General features: G+C 44.0%; 1 protein-coding gene across 1 annotated transcript; it reads left to right on the top strand.

Moving 5' to 3' along the window:
- Window positions 1–790: 790 nt before the first annotated feature.
- slc38a8a (solute carrier family 38 member 8a) lies at window positions 791–26,742 on the top strand (the record flags this gene model as incomplete). Its single annotated transcript, XM_079249597.1, has 10 exons — window positions 791–988; window positions 8,976–9,174; window positions 14,771–14,927; window positions 15,449–15,553; window positions 18,958–19,015; window positions 23,369–23,483; window positions 23,598–23,745; window positions 25,377–25,579; window positions 25,653–25,704; window positions 26,640–26,742. 10 exons carry the CDS (start codon window positions 791–793, stop codon window positions 26,740–26,742), a joined length of 1,338 nt encoding a protein of 445 aa, XP_079105723.1.

The following is a 26,742-nucleotide window of genomic DNA, read 5'->3' as shown; positions in this document are numbered from 1 at the left end:
TATTGATTAATAATAATAAATGAAATAATGTGAAAGATTATAGTTGTGATTAAAAATGAAAGAATATGTAAAATATACTTGGAGTGTACATAAATATATATATATATATATATATATATATATATATATATATATATATATATATATATATATATATATATATATATATATATATATATAGCCCTGCGATGGACTGGCGAGCTGTCCAGGGTTTACCCTGCCTGTCGCCCAAAGCCAGCTGGGATAGGCTCCAGCTTCCCCGCGACCCTGAATTGGAATAAGCGGTTCGGAAAATGAATGAATGAATGAATGAATGAATATATATATATATACATATACACATATATATATATACATTTATATTTATGTACACTCAGGTATATTTTACATATTCTTTCATTTTTAATCACAAGTATAATACATATATGTATGTATATATGTTTGAATGCATATATGTTTGCATGCTTTTTTACCAACAAATTCCCATCATTACTATTTATAACACAAGTGTGCTTCTGATCAGTATTATTGATAAACTAACTGATGATCTGATTCATGAATGTGAGCATGTTTACATTTTGTAAACACCATTACTTGAAGTAATGAAAAAGATGCAAATTTAAAGGTAAAGTTCTGTATTTTCCAAGCGGCACCTGAAAGCAGCAGCCTTTGATCAGCACCCCCTCCCTCCCTCCTCCCTCCAGCCGGCTCACCTTGCGCGCCGCGCGGCCGCCCGGCTCTCAGAGTGCCGCTCAGGCACACGCTGCGTGGTTCTCCCGCCGGTAGAAGCATGGAGAAGTTGGCCAGAGCGAGCATCACCCTGCTGGCTTCAGCCTCAGCCAAGCCGCCGCTGGACGTCGGGCCCCGGCTGGGCTCCGTGGGGGCCGTGTTCATCATGCTGAAATCCGCTCTGGGCGCCGGGCTCCTCAACTTTCCCTGGGCCTTCGAGCGAGCCGGAGGCGTCCGCAACGCGGTCACCGTGGAGCTGGTGAGCACTCGCTTATTTAAAGATTGTGGAATGATTTCCACTCGGTTCAGAAGGAGCTTCTCTGCAAATATATCTCTAACTTGGTTCAGAAAGATAATTTTTTCTATTTGTTGATAAAGTGAGAGAAGCCGCCATTTCTCTGCTGGGAGCTGTGGTCCTCAGAGATCAATTAAAGTGATGGAGATCAGTTCCACGTGGCGGAGTCCGTGTTAGACTTGACTTTCTGGATCAGCCGGACTTCCTGGCTGTTAGTCTGGAACTGGGACGCATCAGATATGAACATACAGAATATTTTAACTTCAGCCTGACAGTTTGAGTTGCTTTCATTATGTTTTCTGGCTGTTTTCATATCCAGCTCTTAAGTTTATTTAAATACAGAGAGGAAAAATCTATTTCTCTATCTGTCTCTGCAGTTTTTCCTCCCCATCTTCTTTGTGTTTTTGGAGAAAATCCTCCAGGAAAGAAGCTGAAGACTAATTTCATGATCTCTTCATATTTTACTGTCATTGTGGGGACAAAACTAAGCCTGAGATGCTTATCATGCTTAAATATGTCCATTGTTTGCCTTTTCCAGGACTTCGTGTTTTCTGCCTGTTTGTGAAAGACAAAATGAGCAGCAGCTTATAGAGATTAATTATTTTCATTGTAATGATCTGTAATAAAGCGTGCAATATTGCTTGAAAGAAAATAAAAGCCTGAAGTGGTGTGTCAGACTCAGATTTAAGCAGGTTATGGGCAGAGGGAGGGTTAAATGTGGGCTTTTATTATGTTTTTGGGAGGGAATTTTGCCCTCATTTAGAATTTGATGTCGGAAATGAGAAATGAGAAAGTTTGGACAGAAACAAACCATTGGAAGTGACGTGTATGGAAGATCACATCAGTCGTTGAGGCTAAACACAGTAACAGAATGGAGTTTATTTAGAGAATCGCAGGAAGCTTTAATACAGATGAATAATCTTTGACCTCACTGGTAAATGTAAGGTTAAGGGCAGGTGACCGGGGGGAGGATAAAGGAGAGGAAATTCTCAGTACCAACAAGCCATGAAGCAGGGAAACTAACCTCAGCTACTTGACCTAATGTTTCATTGTGTCCTTTTGTAGAGGTTAATTATATTCATCGTAATAATCTATATTAAGGTGTAAAATGTGCCTTGAAAGAAAAAAAAGCCTGAAGTGGCATCTCAGGCTCACCCTGCTGTCTGCTTTAATTTACATGAATCCCTTTCTTCCTCAGGAAAATGACCATTTGATTGGATGCTGCTGTAGTTTAGAAGGGATTTTTTTGTTTAATTTATGGTGTTTTGATGAATCTTGACTGAAATCAGAAAATCAAATGGTTCTGCTCTTCTAGCAGTGCTGGAGTAAAACGGTCTATGTATCCTTTTTAAGAAAAAAACATGAATATTGAGGAAAGCCGGTGCTCTCCTGGACCGCGGCTTGTTTATAAGATGAGACGAGGTTGAGTGGAAAAATGTCCCGTGGTCTGACCAGAATTTTAAATCATGATGGATTTCTCGGTTGGTGTATCCTTCAGGCTAAAACACAAAGCCAAGAGGAAGCGTTCAGCTGATTTGCTTCCAGGATTTGTGATGGTTTGGATATGCATTAATGCACGTGGGAGGTGTAACATGCACATCTGTGACTAGTCTATTATTGCTGACTAATAACCAGTAAGCATGTTTTTGAAGCCCTGCCACGATGCATACGCAGCATTATGAAATCCTCAGTTAGGCAAGTTAGGAAACTAAATTTAAACCTTCAGAAGTTGGCTACTTAAAGCCCATCGGTGTGTGTGTATGATTATAAGGATGTGATGCAACAAAGTGGTTAAAAACGACAACATGTAAGAACTTTTTGAGGTGTTAAATTATCCATTCAGCCATCTGTTTGCCTCTTATCCGGGGTCGCGGTTGCAGCAGCCTAAGCAGGGAAGCCCAGACTTCCCTCTCCCCAGCCACATTTGCCAACTCTGCGGGGGGGATCCCGAGGCGTTCCCAGGCCAGCCGAGAGATATAATCCCTCCAGCGTGTCCTGGGTCTTCCCTGGGGTCTCCTCCCAGAGGGACGTGCCTGGAACACCTCACCAGGGAGGTCCAGGAGGCATCCTGACCAGATGCCCAAGCCACCTCAACTGGCTCCTCTCGATGTGGAGGAGCAGCGGCTCTACTCTGAGCCCCTCCTGGATGATCGAGCTTCCCACCCTACCTCTAAGGGAGATCCCGGCCACCCTACAGAGTAAAGTCTTTCATTCACTACCTCCCTCACATATAAACAAGGCCCTGAGACACCTGGGGCAGGACTTTGTTTTCGATCCAGAGAGGACCAAGCTCTGACACTGGTTGCACAGGGACTGGGCAGCTCGTACAAGGGGTCCGGTACCCCAAACTCCCTGAGTACCCTCTAGTCTCAGGTGGATGAGTCCATAAACATATGTGGACCGATGGGTAAACACCTATGCCCCCTCCAGGACTCTGAAGAGGGTATTAAAGCTGGTCGACTGTTCCACGACCAGGACGAAAACCACACTGCTCCTCTTCAATCCTTGCTTCAACTATATGACAGACCTTCTCTCCAGGAGCCCTGAATAGACCTTACCAGGGAGGCTGAAGAGTGTGATCCCCCTATAGTTGGAACGCACCCCTTCAGTCTTCACTTGGTGCCGAGAATGGAAACAGTTTTGTTCCTTTTGGGTGCAACATGGTCAGGAAAGCACTGCAAGATGTGAACGGCTGCGTGGAGAATTCTTTGCATCACAAGGCATCTTTGGCTGAGGATGGAACTTCCCATCTTGTTCACAATACCAAGAAGAGTTATGTTTCTTTGCAGGAACATGTTAGCCAGTCACAGTGATGTAACAGTCCTGCCCACATCCATCAATGACTGCATCAGTTTCATGATCACGTTCTCTGAGAGTTGCTCTCCTGCAGGACGAGTGGTCTTTTCCGAGGTACGGAATGGCATTGCACATAGTCTCCAAATCTGCTGCGACCAGCCTTGGATGCATCGTGTTGGATTAAAGGACAGCAGACCTTTTGTTGGGACAAGCAGCTAGTCGACCATGATGTGTTGTCCTTGCTTGGTAAGACAACACGTTGCCAGATGCTGCAGATTTCAGGAAATTTGTCATTTTTAAATTCTCTTTAAATAAATGGAAAAATGTCAATTAAATAACCACATTTAAACTGTGTGTTTTAATTTACCGTATTTTCCGGACTATAAGTTGCATTTTTTTTTATAGGCAAGCTGTTTCTGCGACTTATACTCCAGAGTGACTTATACATGAAAAAATATATATTAATATTAGCAATAAGAGGGCACTCTAGACTTATGCATAGATATCTCCTACTTCCTGACAATTAAAAATTTAAACAGGAAACATTAGCTTAGAAAGACAACTGAGAACTGAACACAAATGCCCCCCAAAAGAAAATCATATTCTGCAGACTACAAGCTGCAAGTAGTAAAAATTTGCAGCTACAAACGGTAATCAAGCATTAGAGAGAAAGTTTGGAGTAAGGAAGAAACCAAAAAGCTAATTGCGGGCTCAAAGCTTGAGGAGTTCGCCAGTGGGTGCTTCAACAACGTGCGGCGGTTAGAGGCTTGTCAATGGTGCAGTGACACAGAGGACGAAGAATTCAATGTATTTAGTGATGTGGAGTATGGCTGCTCGATTATGACAAAAATTATAATTACAATTATTTTGACTGAAAATGAGATCTCGATGATTTAACACAATTAATTCAGTATTTTTAAACAACACTGCGCGTGTTGTTTTCGACGATTGAGAGGAGATAAATAACATTGGGAACATTCTTGATATCTAAGACACAAGGAAGTAGGATTGAACAGTCTTATTGAGGTAGGCAGGAGTGATTCCCTGTAAGGGTCAGTGTGACAGCGAAGCTGTCATAACGTCATATAACCGTCTAATGCACGGTTCAGATGTTGTTTAATCCACTTTTACTGCTTATATAGGAACTATTTTACGTTGGCCTCGATATGTGTTTTATGCCAAACAACAGGCTGTCGTTTTTCTCATTCACCTGTTAAAAGACAGCTGATTAACGCGTTGCTATGGTAACGCCCCGTAATGGAGGGATTCTGAGGAGATTTAACTCGCCGAACTACGTGTGCTTTTATACAAAAATAATGCAGCCAGTTGTCACTGACAATGGTATAAACTATGTTTAGGTGAACTTCCACAACCTACTGCAGTTATTCTACATTGACCTGCAGGTGGAGCCGACTGAGACTGGCCGCCTGGGAGTGCTTTAGGACGGGAGAGGCTCCCGCTGCTCCTTCCTTACAGTAACTGCAGAACAATATGTGCCTTCAAGTCAGTCGCCAAAACACCAGAAAAGTCTCTAATAACTCCAGTAAAAGCTGCTAGATTTGTCGCTTTTAACAAAAAAAGTCTCCAGATTTAGCGAGAAAGTCGCCAAGTTGGCAACAGTGTCTGAATGAAAGCAAAGCGGCTGTGGGAGGAGTTTACAGCACAGCGCTGCAACGCCAGAGACGCTCGATGAGCAGCTGAAGACAGCAGGAGAGGAAACTGCAGAGAGAAAAATAATCACACCCTTTTATTTTTATGATCGTTGAAAATCCAGACCCAAAATCCGATTAATCGCCCAGCCCTAATGTGGAGTGAGATTGTGTTTTATTAATTACAGTAAAGGTACACTTGTTATAGTTACGTAAAACTGTTTGTTCCATAAACAGGACACCCTTTCTGTTCATTTTGTATTTTTTGTGTAGCAGAATAACTTTCATAGTGTTAGCATATCTTACACCTTTTCAGCATATTTTCTCTTCTTTTATTGAAGTTATAACTTGCCTTTAAAGGTGACATAATGTCTGTTTTTGGTCAGGTAGTTTGTAAAATAAATTACCCGCAAAAAATGCAACCAATACTCCAGCGCGACTTATGTTTTTTCCCACCTTATTATGTATATTTGGCCTAGTGCGTCTTATAGTTCGGAAAATACGGTATTTCACAATATCTGCTCTTCTATTATAAAAATATGTGCAACAAAAGTTTCAATTGGATCCGAGGGTTAAAAATAAAATCATACTGAAATATTTGCCCTTTAATTGTAATTGAGGTAGTCTGTTTAAATAATTGTGATATTATTTGTGGTCGTATTGCCCAGCCCTGCCATCTAACTGCCAATGCACCCAACCCCATGGCCCCTCCTGGGGGTGGTGTCCATGTTACCTTTTTGGCCTCATGGACAAAGGCCCCAATGGACAAAGGCCCGGCCACCATGTGCGTCCATGTCCCACCCCCCAGTCTTGCTCCAGATGGGGGCCCCAGTGACCCATGCAAAGGATAACTTTATTGATTGTTCATATTCATCACAGGTGTCTTTGAGCTGCGCCTGGTCTGATCCCTCCCCTAGAGACCTGTTTGCCATGGATAACGCTACCAGAGGCATAAAACCACTGACAACATTGCTCCTAGGATCTTCAGGACAAGCAAACCCCTCCATCGTAATAAGGTCGTGGTTCAGGGAGGAGGGTGTTAAACTAAAAATAATCAAATATTTTAAGGAGATTAAGCAGTTTGCAAATTACTGCATTCTGTTACAAACTTATTGGTCACCTTATTGGGTACAAACCTTACATGTATGAGGATTTAGTTCCACGCTGACATGATAGCGTCATACACGTGGTGTATGATGAGAATCTCCCGTTCCACCACATCATGATGAGAATCTCCCGTTCCACCTCATCACCATGAGAATCTCCCGTTCCACCTCATCACCATGAGAATCTCCTGTTCCACCACATCCCAAAGCTGCTCTTCTGGATGTAGCTCTGGTGACTGTGGAGGCCGTTGGAGGACAGTGAACTCATCATCATGGTGGAAATGATGTGAGCTTTGTGACATGGTGCATCATCCTGCTGAAAGTTTCCATCAGAAGATGCTACACTGTGCTCAGAAAGGGATGGACATGGTCAGCAGCAGGACTCAGGTAGGCTGTGGAGGTTTAACCATGTCATGCTGGTACCTGAAGCATTGATCCTAATGGCATAATGGATCCATGTTTTCATGATTTTTCCAGCAGATTCTGATCCTACCATCTGAATGTGGAGTTGAAATGGAGACTCATCAGAACAGCAAAGATTTTCCAAACAGTTTAACTCGGTTTATCTCAGTCCTGGTCCAAAAATACCACTGCTATGCATGTCTTAGTCATGTTCCTATTCCAACATACCTGAGTCACATTGATGAACATCCTCAGCAAGTTTCTTGAAAGCCTGCTAACAAGACACTCGTTTAATTTAGGTGTGTTACAGTAGGGTTACCTCTAAAACCTGCAGGGTAGTGGACTATTGCAGGGAGGGAAGGGAAACACTGATGTATGAAAGAAGTGTCTGCTAAATGGCTGTAGAATAGAATAAAAAACTGTAGAATAAAATAAAATGACTGTAGGATATGGGATACTTAAGTACCAGGATTGAAAAATGCTGTTTTAGGCTATTCTGTACTTTAACACCATGGTTCGCAAACTGGGGTTTAGGACTCTGATGGGGGACTCAACAGTTTTTAGATAACTGTAAAAATAGATGGTCTACATCAAGGATCTCCATATCCGGTCCTTGGATCGGTATCCTGTACGCATTGCGTGTTTCCCTGCAGCAACACACCTGCAGGTTATCGGCCCTTGAGGACTCGATTTGAAGATCCCTGGTCTACATTAATCGAACAATGATCAGAACTGTCAAAGTTAAGCCATTTAAGATAGATTTGAGAAATTAGCACCTTAATTTTTTAACACAAAAACAATTATCTGGCTTTGCTTCCATGAGAGAAGCTGGTGCCTTGTAACCGGAATGAACCAAATCCACCAAAAACCACTTTATGCTCCCTTAGTCTAAAGTTTCTGACAGTTTTTCAGCCTTACATTTAACTCCTTGAGGGCCAGTATCCAGCAGGTTTTTGTTGTCTCCATGCTGCAACACGCCTAACCCCAGTGTAGGTAGGTAGGCTGACAAGAAGGATCCATTTTATTTGAATCTGGTGTGTTGGTGCAGGGAAACAAGCAAAACCTGCCAGATATCCACCCTTGAGGACTGGAGTTTGATCCAGCAAGATGTGTGTGTGTGTGTGTGTGTGTGTGTGTGGGTGGTGGTGGTGGTGGGGGGGGGGGGGGGGGGGGGTATCTTTGGGGATGTGGTTGAAAAAGTTTGAGAACCACTGCTTTAACACACCTGACCGAAGTGAATGGCTCGTTAGCTTGATGAAGCAGTTCAGTTAATCTGAGTCAGGTGTGCCAGAGTTGGAAACATCTAAAAGATGCAGGACGGGGGCGGGGACCCGGATTGATAAACACTGGTTCAACGTTAACGTGTGTGAAAATCCCAGTAGACCAGCAGGTTGTGAAATACTCAGACCAACAAGCAAATAAATCCTTTTTCTACCTCAGTCTGATGCTCAGTTTGAACTTTAGCAAGTTGTCTTCACCACGTCGCTGAATAAATGCTGCCATGTGATTGGCTGATTAGTTATTTTAATATGACATCATTGTTAAAGCTTAACTACAAGGAAGCAGACAGAATGTCCAAGCTGATGAATGTGGACAAACATCTCACTTGTGCTTCAAGTCACCAATCCTGCAAATAGAATGCAGTGTGAACAAACCCGTGTAGGAGGGATGCTCAGTCCAGATGTACAGTAATATTAATTCCAGCTGTTTCCAGAAAAACAGTAAACCTGAGGTGAAAAATTAGGCGGATGTTGGTGGGGATCCTCGACTTCTTATTGCTGTGTTTCAGCATGAAATCAGTCCAGTGAGCCAACTGAGAGGACATAGTTGAGATGAAACACCGTCCAGCAATGAATGAAAAGCACCACACGTCTAATACCTGACTGGATGTGACCATTTCTTTCCTTTCTTTAGTTTAATGGATGTTTGTGTTCCATGTCTGTAATGAAATATGGAAAAACATCTCTCTATCTTCATCTAGCCTTTTCTTGCCCTCAGATCTCCCTGGTGTTCCTGATCAGTGGCCTGATCATCCTGGGCTACTCTTCATCTATCTGTGGTCAGTGCACCTACCAGGCGGTGGTGAAGGACTTGTGTGGGCCGGCTATCGGCCAGCTGTGTGAGATCTGCTTCGTCTTCAACCTCTTCATGATCTCTGTGGCCTTTCTGGTCATTGTGGACGACCAGCTGGAAAAATGTGAGTTGAGTTAATTGACTGATTGCTGTGGATCCATTCTTTATCACTGGGAACTATAAGATCTGTGGTGGAACTTCCACGTAAACATCATGGTGGAAATGCTGCTTCTGCACTGCAGAGATTAAACACACAAAAAGGTTAAATGATATTCAGTCATTTCTTTTAACTGCTTGTCCAATTCAGGGTTGCGGGGAAGCTGGAATCTATCCCAAAAACCATCAGGTGTGAGGCAAGGTAAACTCTGGACATGTTGCCAGTCCATCACAGGGAGACAAACAGCCATTCACAATCACTCCTAGGGACAATAAAGAGTGACCAATTAATCTAACATGCATGTCTTTGGATGGTGGGAGGAAGCCAGAGCTCCCAGAGAGAACCCGTGCATACACGTAAAGAACATGCAAACTCCACACAGAAAGGCCACCGTTCCAACCCTGCCCGCAGCTGAGGCTCAAACCAGCAACCTAACCACTACGCCACAAATCAGTCCACCCAACATGTCATCAAGTCGTTAATGCAGATGTTAAGTGCAGCTTATGTTGCTCTGAACCATCAAGATCTGGTTTATTAAATACTAGAAAATTACTCAGAGCGCAAACCTCTGCCAAGGCCTTTAAAAAAGTTCCTGGATCCAAACGGCGATCTGGATCACCACCAAAATTAAACCAGTTTTTCATTTTCACGTTTCCAACAACTCCTGAAAATTTAATGAAAATCCTTCCATAACTTTTTGAGCTATCTTGAACGCAAACAGATAAACGCTGATAAAAACATAATAACAAGACTAGTATTTACAGTTATCTGATAAAAAAAAACTTGTTGTTGATAATTTGATATAATTTATAACAAAATATCCAGTAAAGCAGCATTTATCTGAAGCAAAAAGTCATCCTGAGGTTGGAGGACAAATGGACAGACTGGTTGGAGATGACAACAACAGGAAGTCAAATCAGCACATCTGCAGAGCAGCATCTGAACACACACCATGTGCAGCCTGGAAGCAGATGGTCTCCAGCAGCAGAAGACCACACCGCATCTTCTGATGGAAACCTCCAGCAGGATGATGCACCGTGTCACAAAGCTCACATCATCTCCAGCTGCTTTCCTCAACATAGGGCTGGGTGATGTGACCTTTTAGTAACATCCCGATATTCTTATGCCATGTCACGATATACGATATATATCTCGATATTTACCTCAGCCTTGAATTAATGCTTTGGTGCATACAGTCACATCAGTAAGATGATTTTGTGTCTCCATTAAAACATAATTGTTCATACTGCATCAAGATATGCTGATTTTAAACATTCATGCCAAAAGGATGAAATTGTAACGAAGCAAACTGATCAAAACCGCATTCATTGAACAGTTAAAGCAGCGGCAGAAACATGTCATTTTAAAACAAAATAAAGTGACTTTACATGATGTAATGAATTCAACGGATGAAAATAGGTGCTCTAGGGGGGACTTTTCAAATGATGAACTATTATAAGGCTTTGCTTTATGGATACGTTTCTGAGTTGTCGTGTAGTTTTTTTAATCGCAGAGTTTAGCGTAGAAATCAGTCTTATAATCCAGGCAGAATGTCCTCGTATCGTCTCCAATAAACGGCTTCAGCCAGCTTTTAATTCAGGGTTTGATTCCCACTGCTTTCTGTACTTTCTAGAGACATGAGGAGCTAGATAAATATGCTTGTGTCACACACACAGTGGATGAGGTGAGTAAGTGACAGAGGCTGTGAATGTAATCAAATAGAATTAATTATTTTTGCGTGACGTGAAAAACTTTGTAATTTACGTCCCACTCTGTAATCCAGAGTGGGATCAGTGGTGGATTTGGCTGTTCATTGTGACTGTAGGTGGAGTCGTGCAGGTGTCCTCTCTGCTCCTCTGACTGGCTGCAGCTGCAGCCGGAGCGACTGAGTGCTTTAGGACGGGGAGAGACTCTCCTTCTGACAATAACTTTACAATATGCGCTTTAAAGCCAGTCGCCAAAACACCAGGAAAGTCTCCAATAACTCCTGTAAAAGTCGCTAGATTTGTTGCTTTTCACAAAAAGTTGCCAGATTTAGCGAGAAAGTCGCCAAGTTGGCAACAGTGGCTCCACGCTGCCTCTCATGACGTAGCACGTAGCTCACGTTACGTACGTAACGAGGTGCGCTTGTTTTAACTCTCTGTGCAAAGCGGTGCAGAGTCGAGGAGGAGGGAGGAAACCCCGCCCACAGCTAAAAACACCTGCGTGACAACAGGATACTCGAATATGACGAAGATAGGCATTTTCTATATCGCACAGAGGACTAGCAACGATATATCGAGTATATTCGATATATCGCCCAGCCCTAGCTCAACGTGACAGTTAGTTCAGGCGGCACAGTGGCGTAGTGGTTAGCACTGTGGCCTCGCAGCAAGAAGCTCGCTGGTTCAAGCCTGTTCTCCAGTGGCCTCTGCAGTCACCAGGTCGGGCAGGCTGCAGGCTTTACAGTCCAAAGAACCATGTTTACCGTCAGCCCTGCTAAATACAAGTCGTTTAGATGCTACCTTTGGGAAAATAAAGACCCTGATCCAGAGTTTCCAATGTAATGACAAGTTATACATCCCACAACTTTTTAGATCTTTTTAACTTTTAGTTCAGTATGTTGTGAAAATTCAATGTAGTTTTAAACAAAAAGCAAAAAAAAACCTGCAGGTTTTTAAAAAAAATCTATTTTTAAAAACACGAGTTAGTTCTTTGGAAACGTGAGGTTCTCATCATGGACGTGCAGAAACTGTGAGATGCTTCATGTCTCTTGTTGAATGTGTGAAACCAAGACTGAAAGCAGTTCTGAAGGAAAAGCCTGGATCATCCGGACACCAGAAACCTGATAAATAAACTGATATCTTCAGGAATCCCGATCCCAGGCAACATGTCTCGATGCTCACCCATTGGAAAACCACTCGCTTTGCTAAAAATAGTTTTTAGCTTTGCAAAAAGCATTTATAAAATTGATAAAGTTTATACAGAAATCTGAACTAACGTTGGTAACAACTTTATACTGTAAAACAATTCATTTCAGTCTCTAACGATTTAAGCCGGGGTGGGGGGGGGGGGCAACGCTGGTCCACAAGGCCCGCAGTCCTGCAAGTGTTTGGAGTTTTCCTGCTGCAACTGGACTCTAATCAATGGTTAATTAGCAGACTAATGCAGAGTGATGTCCAGCTTTGCACAAGTGTGATAATGAAGTCTGATGTGTGTTGCAGCAGGGAAACTCCTAACAGTTGCAGGACTGCGGCCATTGAGGACCGGAGTCGCCGACCCCTGATGTAAACTGGAAGGTACTTTTTAAGAAAATGGTTCATGGCAACGAAAAACTATGGATTTCCAGTTTACTTCTAATTTAATAGACAAGAACTTCTCCTGATGTTCTTGTTTGTTGCATTCATGCAGCTGTTCATGTTTTTTACTTATTAAAGCAACGAGTTCCATTTCCCATTGGTTTGGTCAGAGCATGCTGTTGCATGCTGCTGCTGCACGCTGCTGCTGCACGCTGCTGCTGCACGCTGCTGTTGCTGCTGCACGCTGCTGCTGCACGCTGCTGTTGCTGCTGCACGCTGCTGCTGCACGTTGCTGCTGCACGCTGCTGCTGCTGCACGCTGCTGTTGCATGCTGCTGCTGCACGCTGCTGCTGCACGCTGCTGCTGCACGCTGCTGCTGCACGTTGCTGCTGCACATTGCTGCTGCACGCTGCTGTTGCTGCTGCACGCTGCTGCTGCACGTTGCTGCTGCACATTGCTGCTGCACGCTGCTGTTGCTGCTGCACGCTGCTGCTGCACATTGCTGCTGCTGCACATTGCTGCTGCTGCACATTGCTGCTGCTGCACATTGCTGCCACTGCACATTGCTGCTGCTGCACATTGCTGCTGCACGCTGCCACTGCACATTGCTGCTGCTGCACATTGCTGCTGCACGCTGCCGCTGCACATTGCTGCTGCTGCACATTGCTGCTGCACGCTGCTGCTGCACATTGCTGCTGCACATTGCTGCTGCACGCTGCTGCTGCACATTGCTGCTGCACGCTGCCACTGCACATTGCTGCTGCACGCTGCCACTGCACATTGCTGCTGCACATTGCTGCTGCACGCTACTGTTGCTGCACGCTGCTGCTGCTGCACGCTGCTGGACGCTGCTGCTGCACATTGCTGCTGCTGCACATTGCTGCTGCACGCTGCTGCTGCACATTGCTGCTGCACATTGCTGCTGCTGCACGCTGCTGCTGCACATTGCTGCTGCACGCTGCTGCTGCACATTGCTGCTGCACATTGCTGCTGCTGCACGCTGCTGCTGCACATTGCTGCTGCACGCTGCTGCTGCTGCAGCACATTGCTGCACGCTGCTGCACGCTACTGTTGCTGCACGCTGCTGCTGCTGCTGCACATTGCTGCTGCTGCACATTGCTGCTGCACGCTGCTGCTGCACATTGCTGCTGCACATTGCTGCTGCTGCACGCTGCTGCTGCACATTGCTGCTGCACGCTGCCACTGCACATTGCTGCTGCACGCTGCCGCTGCACATTGCTGCTGCACGCTGCCACTGCACATTGCTGCTGCACGCTGCCACTGCACATTGCTGCTGCACGCTGCCACTGCACATTGCTGCTGCACGCTGCTGCTGCTGCACATTGCTGCTGCTGCACATTGCTGCTGCACGCTGCTGCTGCTGCACATTGCTGCTGCTGCACATTGCTGCTGCACGCTGCTGCTGCACATTGCTGCTGCTGCTGCACATTGCTGCTGCTGCACATTGCTGCTGCACGCTGCTGCTGCACATTGCTGCTGCACGCTACTGCTGCACGCTGCTGCTGCTGCTGCACATTGCTGCACGCTGCTGCACGCTACTGTTGCTGCACGCTGCTGCTGCTGCTGCACATTGCTGCTGCACGCTACTGCTGCACATTGCTGCACGCTACTGTTGCTGCACGCTGCACGCTACTGCTGCACATTGCTGCACGCTACTGTTGCTGCACGCTGCACGCTACTGCTGCACATTGCTGCACGCTACTGTTGCTGCACGCTGCTGCTGCACGCTGCTGCTGCTGCTGCACATTGCTGCTGCACGCTACTGTTGCTGCACGCTGCTGCTGCACGCTGCTGCTGCACACTGCTGCTGCACGCTGCTGCAGATCTTAGTTTGTGCAGGTGGTGACATTTAATGTACGTCCCATGAAGCGGTTTAGTTTGGAGAAAACGGTGAGGATCAGCTCCACTGAGCCGACTTCTCCCCATCATGACCTGAACACACTGCAGGACATTTGTCTCCCCCTTGTGGCATTGACATGTCGAGGCAGCATCATGAGATTAAACCATGTCCTCATCATTGATTTCTTTCTCATTAATTGACAAAGCTTCAAAGAAATGAAGCAGGTAGAAGGAAGTCTGTAAGTCCGGTTAGTAGTTTTTATCTGGAGCATCAGAGACGTCTGTGTGGTTTAAGTCATTCCTGCAGGCTCAGTTAGAAATGTTACATGTAACATGGTGAAGACTTCAGATGATTTGCTTCTTACTGCACGTCCCTCGGCACATTTAAAGCTTTTGTGTGCTGGATGATGTGTTGTGTCCATCAGTGTGTGAGTCCCTGTACGAGGTGTTGAGCGGTTTGCCGAAGTCGGAGATGCCGTACCACTTCTACACAGACCAGCGCTTCGCCCTGCTGCTGCTCAGCGTCTTCCTCATCCTGCCCATGTCCGTCTCCAGAGAGATCAGCATCCAGAAATACATCAGGTTGGATGCTTGACTTTTGTTTCTCTGACTGTTTCAGTCGCTTTACTGGCTTTAGTGGGTGGAAATGAGATAACTGATGAATGAGTGCGTCTGCAGCGCTGCACCAGCAGACTTGTGCATGGAAGTGAGACCAACAAGCAGCTGCAGGATCCTGAATCAGGCGCCATGCGGTGCGAAGAGAAAAGTGTGACTGATTGTGACTGAAAGCTTGTGGGGAGGGGCGGCTAACGGTCTGCAGAAAGCCTTCATGGACTGCATGAAGGTCATAATGTTCCTTTTTTGCTGAATATTTTTTGGCAGCGTTGATTCAGCTTTATGGTAATTCTCCTGGTTGAAGTTTTAGCTGACTTTACTGCACGGCATCTTGAACGTGCTGCCATGTCTGTTCAGGTTGGGGATGATAACCTTGGCTCCTGCTCTGCATGAGCATTATTCGCCCCAGTAAAACATAAAGGGGGCTGACCTTCATGTGTTTCTGCCTGTCATCATGAAGCAGCTGTTTTGTCTCTGTCTTCTGGCAGCGTTCTGGGAACTCTGGCTGCAACCTACCTGACCGTGGCCATCATCGTCAAGTACCACACCACGTCGGCTGTCCTGCTTTACAACACTCCCGTCTACTCAGCAGGGTATGAATCTGTGTGTTTCCAGGACTCTGATATCAGCAGCTGCTGAAGATGTTGGCTCCGACTACGGTTCAGTGTTTTCTAAACATCTGAAGCTCCGAACACGAAGCGTCCAGTTCAGTCTTTTTGTCTTTGCTGTGTCATTAATGAACTCAGAAGCTCCGTGATGTGAGCTCGCCTCCGTGACAAATGGCTCTAACCTTCTCCGTGAGGGTCCCCTCTCCAGGGGGCAGCATGACTGGCAGTGTAGAAGGTGTTTGCACACACTAGAAACAGCAATCCTAACATGTAACATAGAGAACAGGGTTATGATGAGATGCTTTTGTCCCGATTCGATTCCGACTTTTTTGGGTGCCAATTTAATTTGAATTGCAATTCTCACAATTCTCAAAATTTTTTTTGCTCGTCATTTTTCTTGATTTCAGTCAGGAAAAAACCAACCCAGTAACCAGACCATCATTCTGTTGCTATAATGTCTAAGAAGACAAGTAAAAAGATCAATAAAAATGACAAAAGTTTTATAATGGATTATTTTTATTTATTTTAAAAAAAAAAAAAATCGATTTTAAAATTGTGAAGCAAAAAAATTCAGATTTTCAATTTTCCCTCCCCTAATGGAGAAACTCTGCTAAAGACTCCACCAATCATCAGCATCCCAACGAAACGGTCCAAACTCCAGGCAGCTACGGGGGAATGTAGGAAAACCAGGAGAACATCACCGTCCACGTCGGAGCTTCTCATCATTTCTCCTCATAAACGAGGCGTCGCATGAAAACACTCTGATCCAGGGACCCCCAATCCTGGTCCTCGAGTCCTGCAGGTTTTCCAAGAGTCCCGCCTGCAACACACCTGATTCTGATCAATGTGTGTTTAGCAGACCTGTCTGAGCTTGTCTGAGTCTGAGTCAGGTGTGTTCCAGCAGGAACACTTGGAAAACCTGCAGGACGCCGGTCCTCAGGGAACCAGGGTGGGGAACCAGGGTGGGGGAGGTCCAGGGTGGGGGTTCCCTGCTCTGATCAACACACACGTCTGTCCCAGAAAAGTTTGTTTTATTCCATCTGGAAAAAACTCTGCTAATGTGTCTCTGATTAGTCATGAAGGTCCTGCTGGTTTCCATGGCGATGAAGGAGGTTTCATAGTGACGTTTTCTCTCTTCCTATCATAAACTATGTTGGGCTTCACTTCATGCTGGACCCTGGTGGTGTTTCTAAGGTGAATGTGGGATCGGTCGCCAGATTCTTCTGACTGGCCATTGATGATGGTGTTCACCACCACCACCACCAGTTTGGGGGGGTGTCAAACCGGAAAATTAAATATCAGGGTTTTTTGCTTCACAATTTTAATTTTTTTCGTTTAAATTTAAAAAAAAAAATAGATAAAAATAATCCGTAATAAAAATGTTGTAATTTTTATTGGTTTTATTGATCTTTAACTTGCCTTCTTGGACATAATAGCAGCAGAATGATGGTCTGGCTACTGTGGTGTTTTATCCTTATTTAAATCAAGAAAAATGATGAGCAAAAAAAAAATTGGTTTTTGTTTTTAGTCTACAAAAATCAGCAATTTTGAATCGCAATTTAAACCGAATCGGCACCAAAAAAATTGGAATCGGATTGAATCAGGACAAAAACATATCGTCACAGCCTCACGTAGAACAATCAGCTGGTCGCCTCAGACATCATCATACAGAAGTAGGTCAGTGAGCTTCTCCTGTGGTCACAAACATTTTTCCCAGTGTTTCAAAAACGTATCCGTTTGTTCTGAATGTCGGTCACAATATGAAGCCAGTCTGTATGTTGGAGGTGTGGCCTGCAGCCGCCGTCGCGCTGCCTGCTTGTCGTATTTTAAGAGAAATTTGTCTCGCTGCAGTAACTGGGATGCATTGTTGCCCTGACAGCTGCAAATTTAAACTGGAACTATTATGTGCATTTCAGGCTCATTTATTTTTATTTCTGAGCCCAGAAGGGCTGGGATTGATGGAGTTATTGTCACAAATGGCTTTATTTACTTCAGACCGACCCTCTCCGTAGGCTGTCAGATCAGCCTGTGGGCAAAACGAGTGGATCGAGACTCTTCCGCATTAAGCCCCGCCTCCCGCCACTGCACTACATCGGGAGCGCGCACCGCACCTGCTTTCACCGTCATTGTAACGTCTCATAAACAGAAGGATTAGGCTCATATGAACTCAATAAAAAAAAAACAAAATACAATGTCAACACATAGCATACAGCCCTACATGTTGGAACCTGAATCAGACCCTGAAAACGAAGTGGAAAACAGCAACCCACAGCAACGAATGCAGCAGGATGTCTCTCTTTGGTAAACTCACCAGCCATCGTTGGAAATAACTTTATCCCACGTTTTCCACCCGCCTGATGTATTTGTACATGCCCTTGTTAACCAGTAGAAGGTAACCAATCACCGAACCTTATCCCCCGGGACGTCACAAGGATTTCCACGTAGAAAAAACTCTCCATGGAAACCGAACAGAGAGAGTGCTGGAACTCAAACTCAAACATGCGTTTAGGTGATAAAAAACGGTGCCGTTCACATGTCTGATGAGGATTCAACACTGTAACACTGTAGAAAGCTCAGAAAACTCCAAATATCATAATAACACCCCTTTAATCACCAGAAATATTTTGGATTTCATGCATATTTTCTTGGCAATATGTTCTGAAAAGCTGTGATGGACTGGACTGTTTTGAAAAGCTGTGCAAATCCACCTTTCCTCCAACGTGGACCTCTGGTTGCCCCCCCACCCCCGATGCAGCCCATTCAGACGGTTGTGAAGATTTTACTTCATTTATTTTTTGCTTGTCGTTTTGGACAAGAAGCAGAAAAAAAGCCTCATCCATACGAAGTCGACAGGTTTGCAGTGAATCTGTCGGTGAATCCCGGACACACCGTCCTCCTCCTGCAGCTGTTAGGACGTCCAGTCTGGATCATCCACTAACTTCTGTTCCTCCTGTCAGCTGTGTGTGTGACTGATGCTCGCTGTGGAGAGGTGCTCCTAAATGCCACGACATTCTCAGCGATGCTCTAATAACAGCTGAGATCTGCAGAAAGCGATGTGTGTAAACCAAAACTGTGAAACAAGCTGCACCCATCTGCGTCAAGGTTTCCAGTCCCAAGATGCAAACCAAGCGTTTTAAACACAGCCTCATTCCAGGTGCTGTCCTCATGTTTGAAGAGACGTGACCGTGGTTTTTTTTTCCATGTTTGCGAACCATGTTTTCTGACGGAAGTGTCACATGATGTGACGAAGGATGATGTTTGATGTGTTTGCAGAGTTTTTCATGCAATTGTATTCATATTGTGTTTTAATGTCTGTAGACCAACTCCAAGATGCAAACCAATACTCTCTGTGTGTGTGTGTGTGTGTGTGTGTGTGTGTGTGTGTGTAGGATCAGCTCCTGGGCCTCCATGTTCAGCGTCATCCCGACCATCTGCTTCGGTTTCCAGGTGAGTGTTACAGCTTGAAAAGCATCTCTGCATGCGATGGTTTGAGCCGAAGTTGAGATGTTTGCAGCGTCAGGCGGCTGGAGGACAGGTAGGCTTGTTCAGCTACGACTGAGTGGAAAAGAACGTGCGTGACGTGAACAGGATAAACATCCTGACATGCAGACAGTCTGAACCTTTTCATGTTTCTGTTTTTCTGCATTGAAAACAGTAAAAAGCTTTAAGAAGTTGATGTGTTCGTAGTTTCAGCTGTGAAAATGTGGAGCTACTTCTAAACATTTAACTTCAAGCTGCATTGAGCTCTGACGCTGTTGCATAAGAAGAAGTCCCACCAATCTGTGGCTAAATCAAAGCACAATTACTTCTGTTGATCTAAAAGTCCTTAAAATACAGTCTGCAGTCATCAGGCATTTGCTTATGTCTATCAGCCAATCACATGGCAGCAACTCAATGCATTTAGTCATGAAGACATGATGAAGACCTTAAACATGACAGAAAGCCATCAGGAACTGGTTCCAACCAAGAACCAGTCACTCTCCTAAAATAATAGTTAGTAATAAAAGCTTTTCTAAAAACACAAAAGATTTTCTTGTTCATGTCTGGTTCAGTTTTTTGTCTTTAGAAAACCTTGTAAGAAATGACTTTGGCCATTATTTTAAAAGGGTGGAGACATGCAGAACACACACTGAACACACAACAGGTCCAGCCTGGAAGCAGATGGTCTCCAGCAGCAGAAGACCACAGCGGGTTCCCTCCTGTCAGTAAGAACAGGAAACTGAGGCTACAATTCACACAGACTCACCAGAACTGGACAATAGAAGATGGAGAAACGTTGCTGGTCTGATGAGTCTCCAGTTCAGCTCCACATTCACATGGTAGGATCAGAATCTGCTGGAAACATCATGACAACATGGATCCATCCTGCCTTGTGTCGACGCTTCAGGCGGCTGCTGCAACACTTAACACAAAACCATGTTGTCATGATGATTCTGATCCACCATCTGAATGTGGAGCTGAAATGGAGACCAGCAACGTTCCTCCAGTCCATTAGACTGGTTGTGTGTGAAATCCCAGTAGATCAGGATTCTCTGAGCTACAACAAGCAACGAGCTGATCTGTTCAGCTTTGCTTAAATCCTGTTTTTCCTCAATCTGATGCTCAGTTCTAACTTCCTCACATTGTCTTCATCGTGTCCACATGACTAAACTGCCATGTGATTGGCTGATCAGATATCTGTAATCGGTCAATGATAATGTTGTTTATTTGGCCCTTTTCATACAGAAGAGCAGCATAATGTTTTACACAACAATAGCAACTAAATAATAACACAAAATGAAAAATAAGCCGTCGTTTACCAAAGCATGTAACACAACATAACTAAAAACGCACATCTGATCATTATATTTCACACACTCACACTCGTAAGTAAAGCAAAACAAATCCCCCCTCCCCCACCCACCAACCGAGCCACTGATCCCACAGACAACCCCCCCCCCCCCCCAACACACACACACACAAAGTAAGGAGAGCTAAGCAGGTAAAGCTAGTAAAGTGACTAGTTAGTAGGGCTGCTCGATTATGACAAAAATTATAATAATTATTTTGACTGAAATTGAGACCTCGGTTATTTAACACAATTATCCAGTATTTATAAACAACGCTGCGCGTCGTGGTGTTCTAGACTCCGTGTCGTGCATTATAACCGTCTAATGGACGGTTCCGAGTTGTTTAATCCGCTTTTACCGCTTATATAGGAAATATTTTACGTTTTATACCAAACAACCGCTGTCAGGCTGCAGCGCGTTTCTCTCATTCACCTGTTAAAAGACGGCTGATCTGAACCAGCTGGTTAACACGTTGCTATGGTAACGCCCCGTAACGGAGGGATATTACAGTGTTTAACTGGCAGAACTATGTATAGGAAAATAATGCAGCCAGTTGTCACTGACAATGGTATAAACTATGTTTAGGTGAACTTCCACAACCTACTGCAGTTATTCTACATTGACCTGCAGCCGGAGCCGACTGAGACTGGCCGCCTGGGAGTGCTTTAGGACGGGAGAGGCTCCCGCTGCTCCTTCCTTACAGTAACTGCAGAACAATATGTGCCTTCAAGTCAGTCGCCAAAACACCAGAAAAGTCTCTAATAACTCCAGTAAAAGCTGCTAGATTTGTCGCTTTTAACAAAAAAAGTCTCCAGATTTAGCGAGAAAGTCTCCAAGTTGGCAACAGTGTCTGAATGAAAGCAAAGCGGCTGTGGGAGGAGTTTACAGCACAGCGCTGCAATGCCAGAGACGCTCGATTAGCAGCTGAAGACAGCAGGAGAGGAAACTGCAGAGAGAAAAATAATCACACCCTTTTATTTTTATCATGGTTGGAAACCCAGATCGTAGTTGAGATTAAAATCCGATTCATCGCCCAGACCTACTAGTTGGTATAAGAGGTTAATTAAAATCTAATTTGGGGATTAAAAGTAGATGGACCTCACTGTATGAACCACATCACAAACATTTTAGTGATTTCTTTTTTTATAAAAAGGTCACATTTCCTCCATAAAGCGATTCAGACAGGCGGGCGTAGCAAAATGACCAGAGAGGATGGTGATACTGTGTCAGTAATGGGGACATGATGACCGAACAGATGGGTTGAAATCTGTGTTTCTGAAACTATTTTCATTACTTTTCCGCCTGTGGAACAATTTTCAGCTTAATACCTCATCAGTGCCGTTTTTTTTTTTTTCAGGGTTTGAAATTCATCGCTGTCCCATCAGCGCCTGATTCACAAAGTTTTCATTTAAATGCTTTAAAGAACACTTCAGACACGTTGAGCGTCTCAGCCACGACCAAGTTCATGGCCAACAGCTCAGGCAGTTGTCATGGAAACATCATCTCCTGTTGTTCTCTCCTCAGAACGCAGCTTGTTAGTGACGATTTTTGTAACTTACAGATACGTCACTCACACATGCTTCTGACAAGAAGGCCGGAAAGCTTGGATGTCCTGGTAAATGTCCACAGAGAGACGTCTTTAGCAGGAAAATGTGGAAAGAGACTTCATCAAAGAGAAGTCATGTAAACTGGGAAGAGGTTTTGACTGGTTTCCTGTGAAGAAACACCAGCAGTTTTATGAGTCAACTGGACCAGTGGTCCCAGAAAGGCGTCGGCCAGAAGGAAAAAGTCCACCTTGTGTTGTTTTGTACCAGACGTTCCACAAGCAAAACACGATAAATAAGTTTTTACTTGAGTTGACATCAAAGGAACAGACGCAGAGTTTTAGACAGTTGATGTGACAAAAAGCAGAGAGCTGCAGGTCTGACGTCCCCGCTTGTCAGCTTCATCCAAAGCCTGGAAGCTTCACCTGACCCGTCATGTGAAACTGGACACAGCATGCAGATTGTCATCATTTAATGTCCAAAATACCAAAGACTGACCTTAAAAATCCACTTTAAGACGACCAATGCAAGTTCTGTCTACAAGTTGGGCTGGTTTTGCAACAGAACTGCCATTGATGATGTGTTTGACGGCTTCTTGGTCAGGTTAGAATAACCTCTGGTAATCTATAATAATTCTTCAGCTTCTTCAAATCTGCTTCTCAGAAGCCATTTCACTGGGAAAATCCATGTTGAGTTGGGAAAATATGCAACAAAACTCCTGGACGCCTTTGTGAGTGAAGTTTGCATAAACGAAAAGGGTTCATGTTCTGTATCAGTCATCGTAAGGAAAGTTATTTGATTTAGTGTTTAAATGCAGTTAAAGGTCAGCAGGCAGTCTGGCTGTGCTCAGTGGGAACGGTGCACGACCAGCTTTTCATTTTTCATAGCAGGGCAGAGTTGCCACTCAGAGATCATTCTGCCCGTCTAAAGCAGAACGGACTCGTGTCTAACTTCCCAAGTTGCCAAGGTAACCTCCCCTGAAGGCTCCAGGCAGCCGGATCTAATAAAGGAAAAGCCAAGTGCAACAAGGATTGATGCTTGTCCTCTCACACAAACACACACTCCCCTCAGGGTGAGTAATTGCATTGCGTAGGGTTGAAAAGGGAGCTGATGAGATCCTGAGAGGATGTGATGGTGGTAGAGCAGAGGGGAGATTTAAAACCAGTGATGGCAGCAGGGATCAAGCTGAGGACGAGAGACTGTATCCTCAGATCTGTGCTGCTCAGAGCAGACTTCAGTCCATCACCGTGGCAGAGAGATCAGAGGTAAAGCTGCTTAGATGCTCATCCTGAGCATGAGAAGAATGGTTTGGAAGGTTTTCTGCAGCTCCTTCCTGGCTTAATGTCTTCCTGTCAGGAGATGTGTGGTTGTCTGGGACGGCTGCTGTCAGATTTGTCCAGACAGACAGTTTCCCGTCTGTCTTCCAGTGCCACGAGGCGTCCATCGCCATCTACAGCAGCATGGAGAACCAGCGGCTGTCTCACTGGGTCTTCATCTCTGTGGCGGCCATGATCATCTGCCTCGTCATTTACTCCCTCACAGGTGAGACCACTGTCCGCCCCATTTCCCCCACACCCCACCCTGATCCCTGCACACCTTCTGGCTCCAGATGCATCATTAAGAGTCAGACCAGTCAACTTTCTGTTTGTACCGCAGGAGTTTACGGCTACCTGACGTTCGGGAAGGACTTGAAGGCGGATATTTTAATGTCATACAGCAGTAAAGACATCCTGATGCTCATCGCCAGGCTCCTGTTTGGAGTTTCCATCATCACCATCTATCCCATCACCGTGCTGCTGGGCAGGTCTGCAACTCCAGTTTAAAGACACCATTATGAATGAAAAATGATCTATTTCTGCATTTCAAGCCTGAAACTGTTTCTCGAACAAGTTGAGATTTAGGGCTGATGAGAGACATCAGGATACATACGGAGAGTTGAACACGAGACAGTCCAGCATCAGTGGAAAATGCAAAAACTTCGTCGTCCAGATGTTAGAAAATTTTCTGAAAGAAAAGGAAAAAACTATATTAAAAGCAGTGATGATGTAGTTTTCAGACTCTGTTTAAAAGACCTGAAGTTTGAATCAAACTTTCTTTTCATAGTAGAGTTTTCTACAATTTACAAGCAGAAAAACTAAGATCCTGTTCACACCACATTGTTTCTATTTAAAATAATTTCATTTTAAAACAAAAGAACTCAACAGCAGAATGACGATTATCCCCATGCAGAAGGAAACATCTGCCGCTGTCACGTCTTTCTGTTGCCATGTCAACTGGAGGACAAACTCAAAACATTTACGTTGTACTCTCCCAGCGCTGTGGTGTAAACAGCACCGAAATGGGTGGAAAGCACGCTTGACCCAGATGATGTTTGAAGTATTGGTGGCTCATTGTCAGTCGGTCATCTGTTATCTGGACCACAACCAGTCAGAGCCTTGTAGACCACCAGAAACATCTTAAAATAAACTCTTTGTCTCTCAGGAGGCTCGTGTAGAGATGTGAGAACCAGGATGATGTGACCTTTAAGGATAAAGGCACAAATGAAATCATGTAGAGACATCATTCCCCTCTTCTGGATTTATTCTTCAGGTGGTAAAAGGCTGATTTGGTTCCTGAAAAATAACTCGCCGATTACAGGATTAGTTTAATGGATTTGACATTACAGACTGAAGCTGGGAGGTAATCATTGTTGTCAAACTGGGATTTCAGGTTTATCTTTAGATGAAGAAGTTTCTGGATAATCTGCATATTGATTTGACTGAGACACAAACTGAAGCTCTGTATGGGACCTGAGTGTCCTGGTTTGACTGTAACACAGAGCAGTGTCGTCAGCGTAATAATAATCAGGTATTTTGTTTGTTTTCATGATGTGAACGTGTAGATACTGAACAATCGGAGACCCAGCATTGAGCCTTGAGGAACTCCACGTCATACTTCAGTAAATTATAGATGTACTTAAGTGGTTTCTCTCCTAAGTAACATCCAAACCAGTATAACAGATAAGTTAGAAAAGCAACGTCCATGAAAGGTTTTGACCATGAGCAGATGATTTCCAGTTTGTCATCACATGCGTGAAAGTGGTGCTTAAGACAACTTTGCATCAAGAACCGTCATTTATCAGCAGCTGATAAAACATAAACAAGAACTTTACTTCCAACTTTCCTGAGTGAAACAGAGACGGTGTGTTCAGAGTCCCCCCGGGAGCATTAGCATTACTGGGATGAACCGTCGCACTGCGGAAACCTGGATGGTGGCCAGACCAATCAGTGTTCCAGTGTTTGTTGAAATTAGTTTATTTATAAAGTCGCATAATAAACAACACACATATTTATATTGTTTCAGGATAGCAAAATAAAAAATAGGAGGAAACCAGTTGAATTCACCTTATTTCTGTCTGTGTGGAAACGGTGAATAAAATGTCCTGTGTCCCATCAGGTCGGTGATCCAGGACCCTCTGCTGAGCTGGCAGCAGCGTCGTGGCGGCGGGGAGATGGCGGAGTTTGAAAGCCGCAGCCGCTATACGCTGACAGTCCTGTGGATAACGCTAACGCTGCTCATCGCTGTGTTCGTGCCCGACATCAGCAAAGTCATCAGCGTCATCGGAGGGATCAGCGCCTTTTTTATCTTTATTTTCCCAGGTGGATGCTCGTTGTTTGTGTGTATTCTGTGTCAAGTTGCTCATTTCCTGTTAAAGATTGTTTGTTTGTCCAGGATTGTGTTTGATGTTCGCCATGCAGTCTGAGCCGGTGTCCTGCAAAACCAGGTGAGGAAACACTTCATGTAGTCATGTACACACCTGCAGTGTGTCCAGGAAATCAGACAAATTAGACATATATACAGAAACATTATTTTTGCAAGAATATTTATCAGTTTACCACATTTAAAAAGATTATTTGACTAGTTATTTAACATAAATCAAATCTTATTCACATGGTTTGTCTGTGTTTAGTTTATTTTTCATTATTGTCAGTTTTACCTGACATTAAACCATGTTATTTTTTTCTTTTTACGTCACACACAACTTGGCACACATTTGCCAGCTGGATTAAATCGGAAAGCGTGTTCAAACATTTGAGTGATAATGTATATTTAAAAAACATTTTGTCTTGTAAAAACTGATAACAGTAACCTGTTAACACATATCTTTTAATAAGTTATTTATTTATATACATTTATTTTTGTTTCTGTCTTATTCATGTAGTTTATTATTTTCTTTTTTTTTTCTAAGTAAAATATTAAATCTGTTTTTTTTTTTTAATTATTTTTGTAGTATAAAGGCTGTAATAGTATACCAACAGTACACATTAAAAAATATATAATTTGTTATATATTTTTTATTTAGTGTGTAAACAGAATATAGAATTAAATATACATTTTTCCTACAAAAAAAAGTTGTTTTGTAATATTTGCACTGTAGAAGCTGTTTGAGTAGCTGATCCATATAGGTGTTGAAAAATATATTTATTTATGTTTCCACCCACTCAGAGTGCAGCTATATGCAGCACGTAACTGACGATGTGAGGCAATAAAGAGAAAATTTTGGTTTATTTTATTCGGTCAGTGAAGGTCAGACGATGTCCAGACCTGCTGATGTCCTCAGACATTCCCAGGTTAAACATTTCTCTTCATGCTTTTACTAAATCTCAGGCATTAAATCAGCATTGCATCATTTCTTCACTGCATACGTCTCCTCTGCAGAGTCATCCTCACCATTTGGGGCGTAGTGACCCTGATCTGTGGAGCCTTCATCTTCGGCCAGAGCACCACCATCGCTGTCATGCAGCTCCTCGGGAAGATCTGA

Source organism: Telmatherina bonti (assembly GCF_933228915.1).
Source record: "Telmatherina bonti genome assembly, chromosome: 2".
Lineage (NCBI taxonomy): Eukaryota > Metazoa > Chordata > Actinopteri > Atheriniformes > Telmatherinidae > Telmatherina > Telmatherina bonti.
Note: the sequence above shows the minus strand (reverse complement) of the source record. Positions and strands in the feature narration are given on the sequence as shown.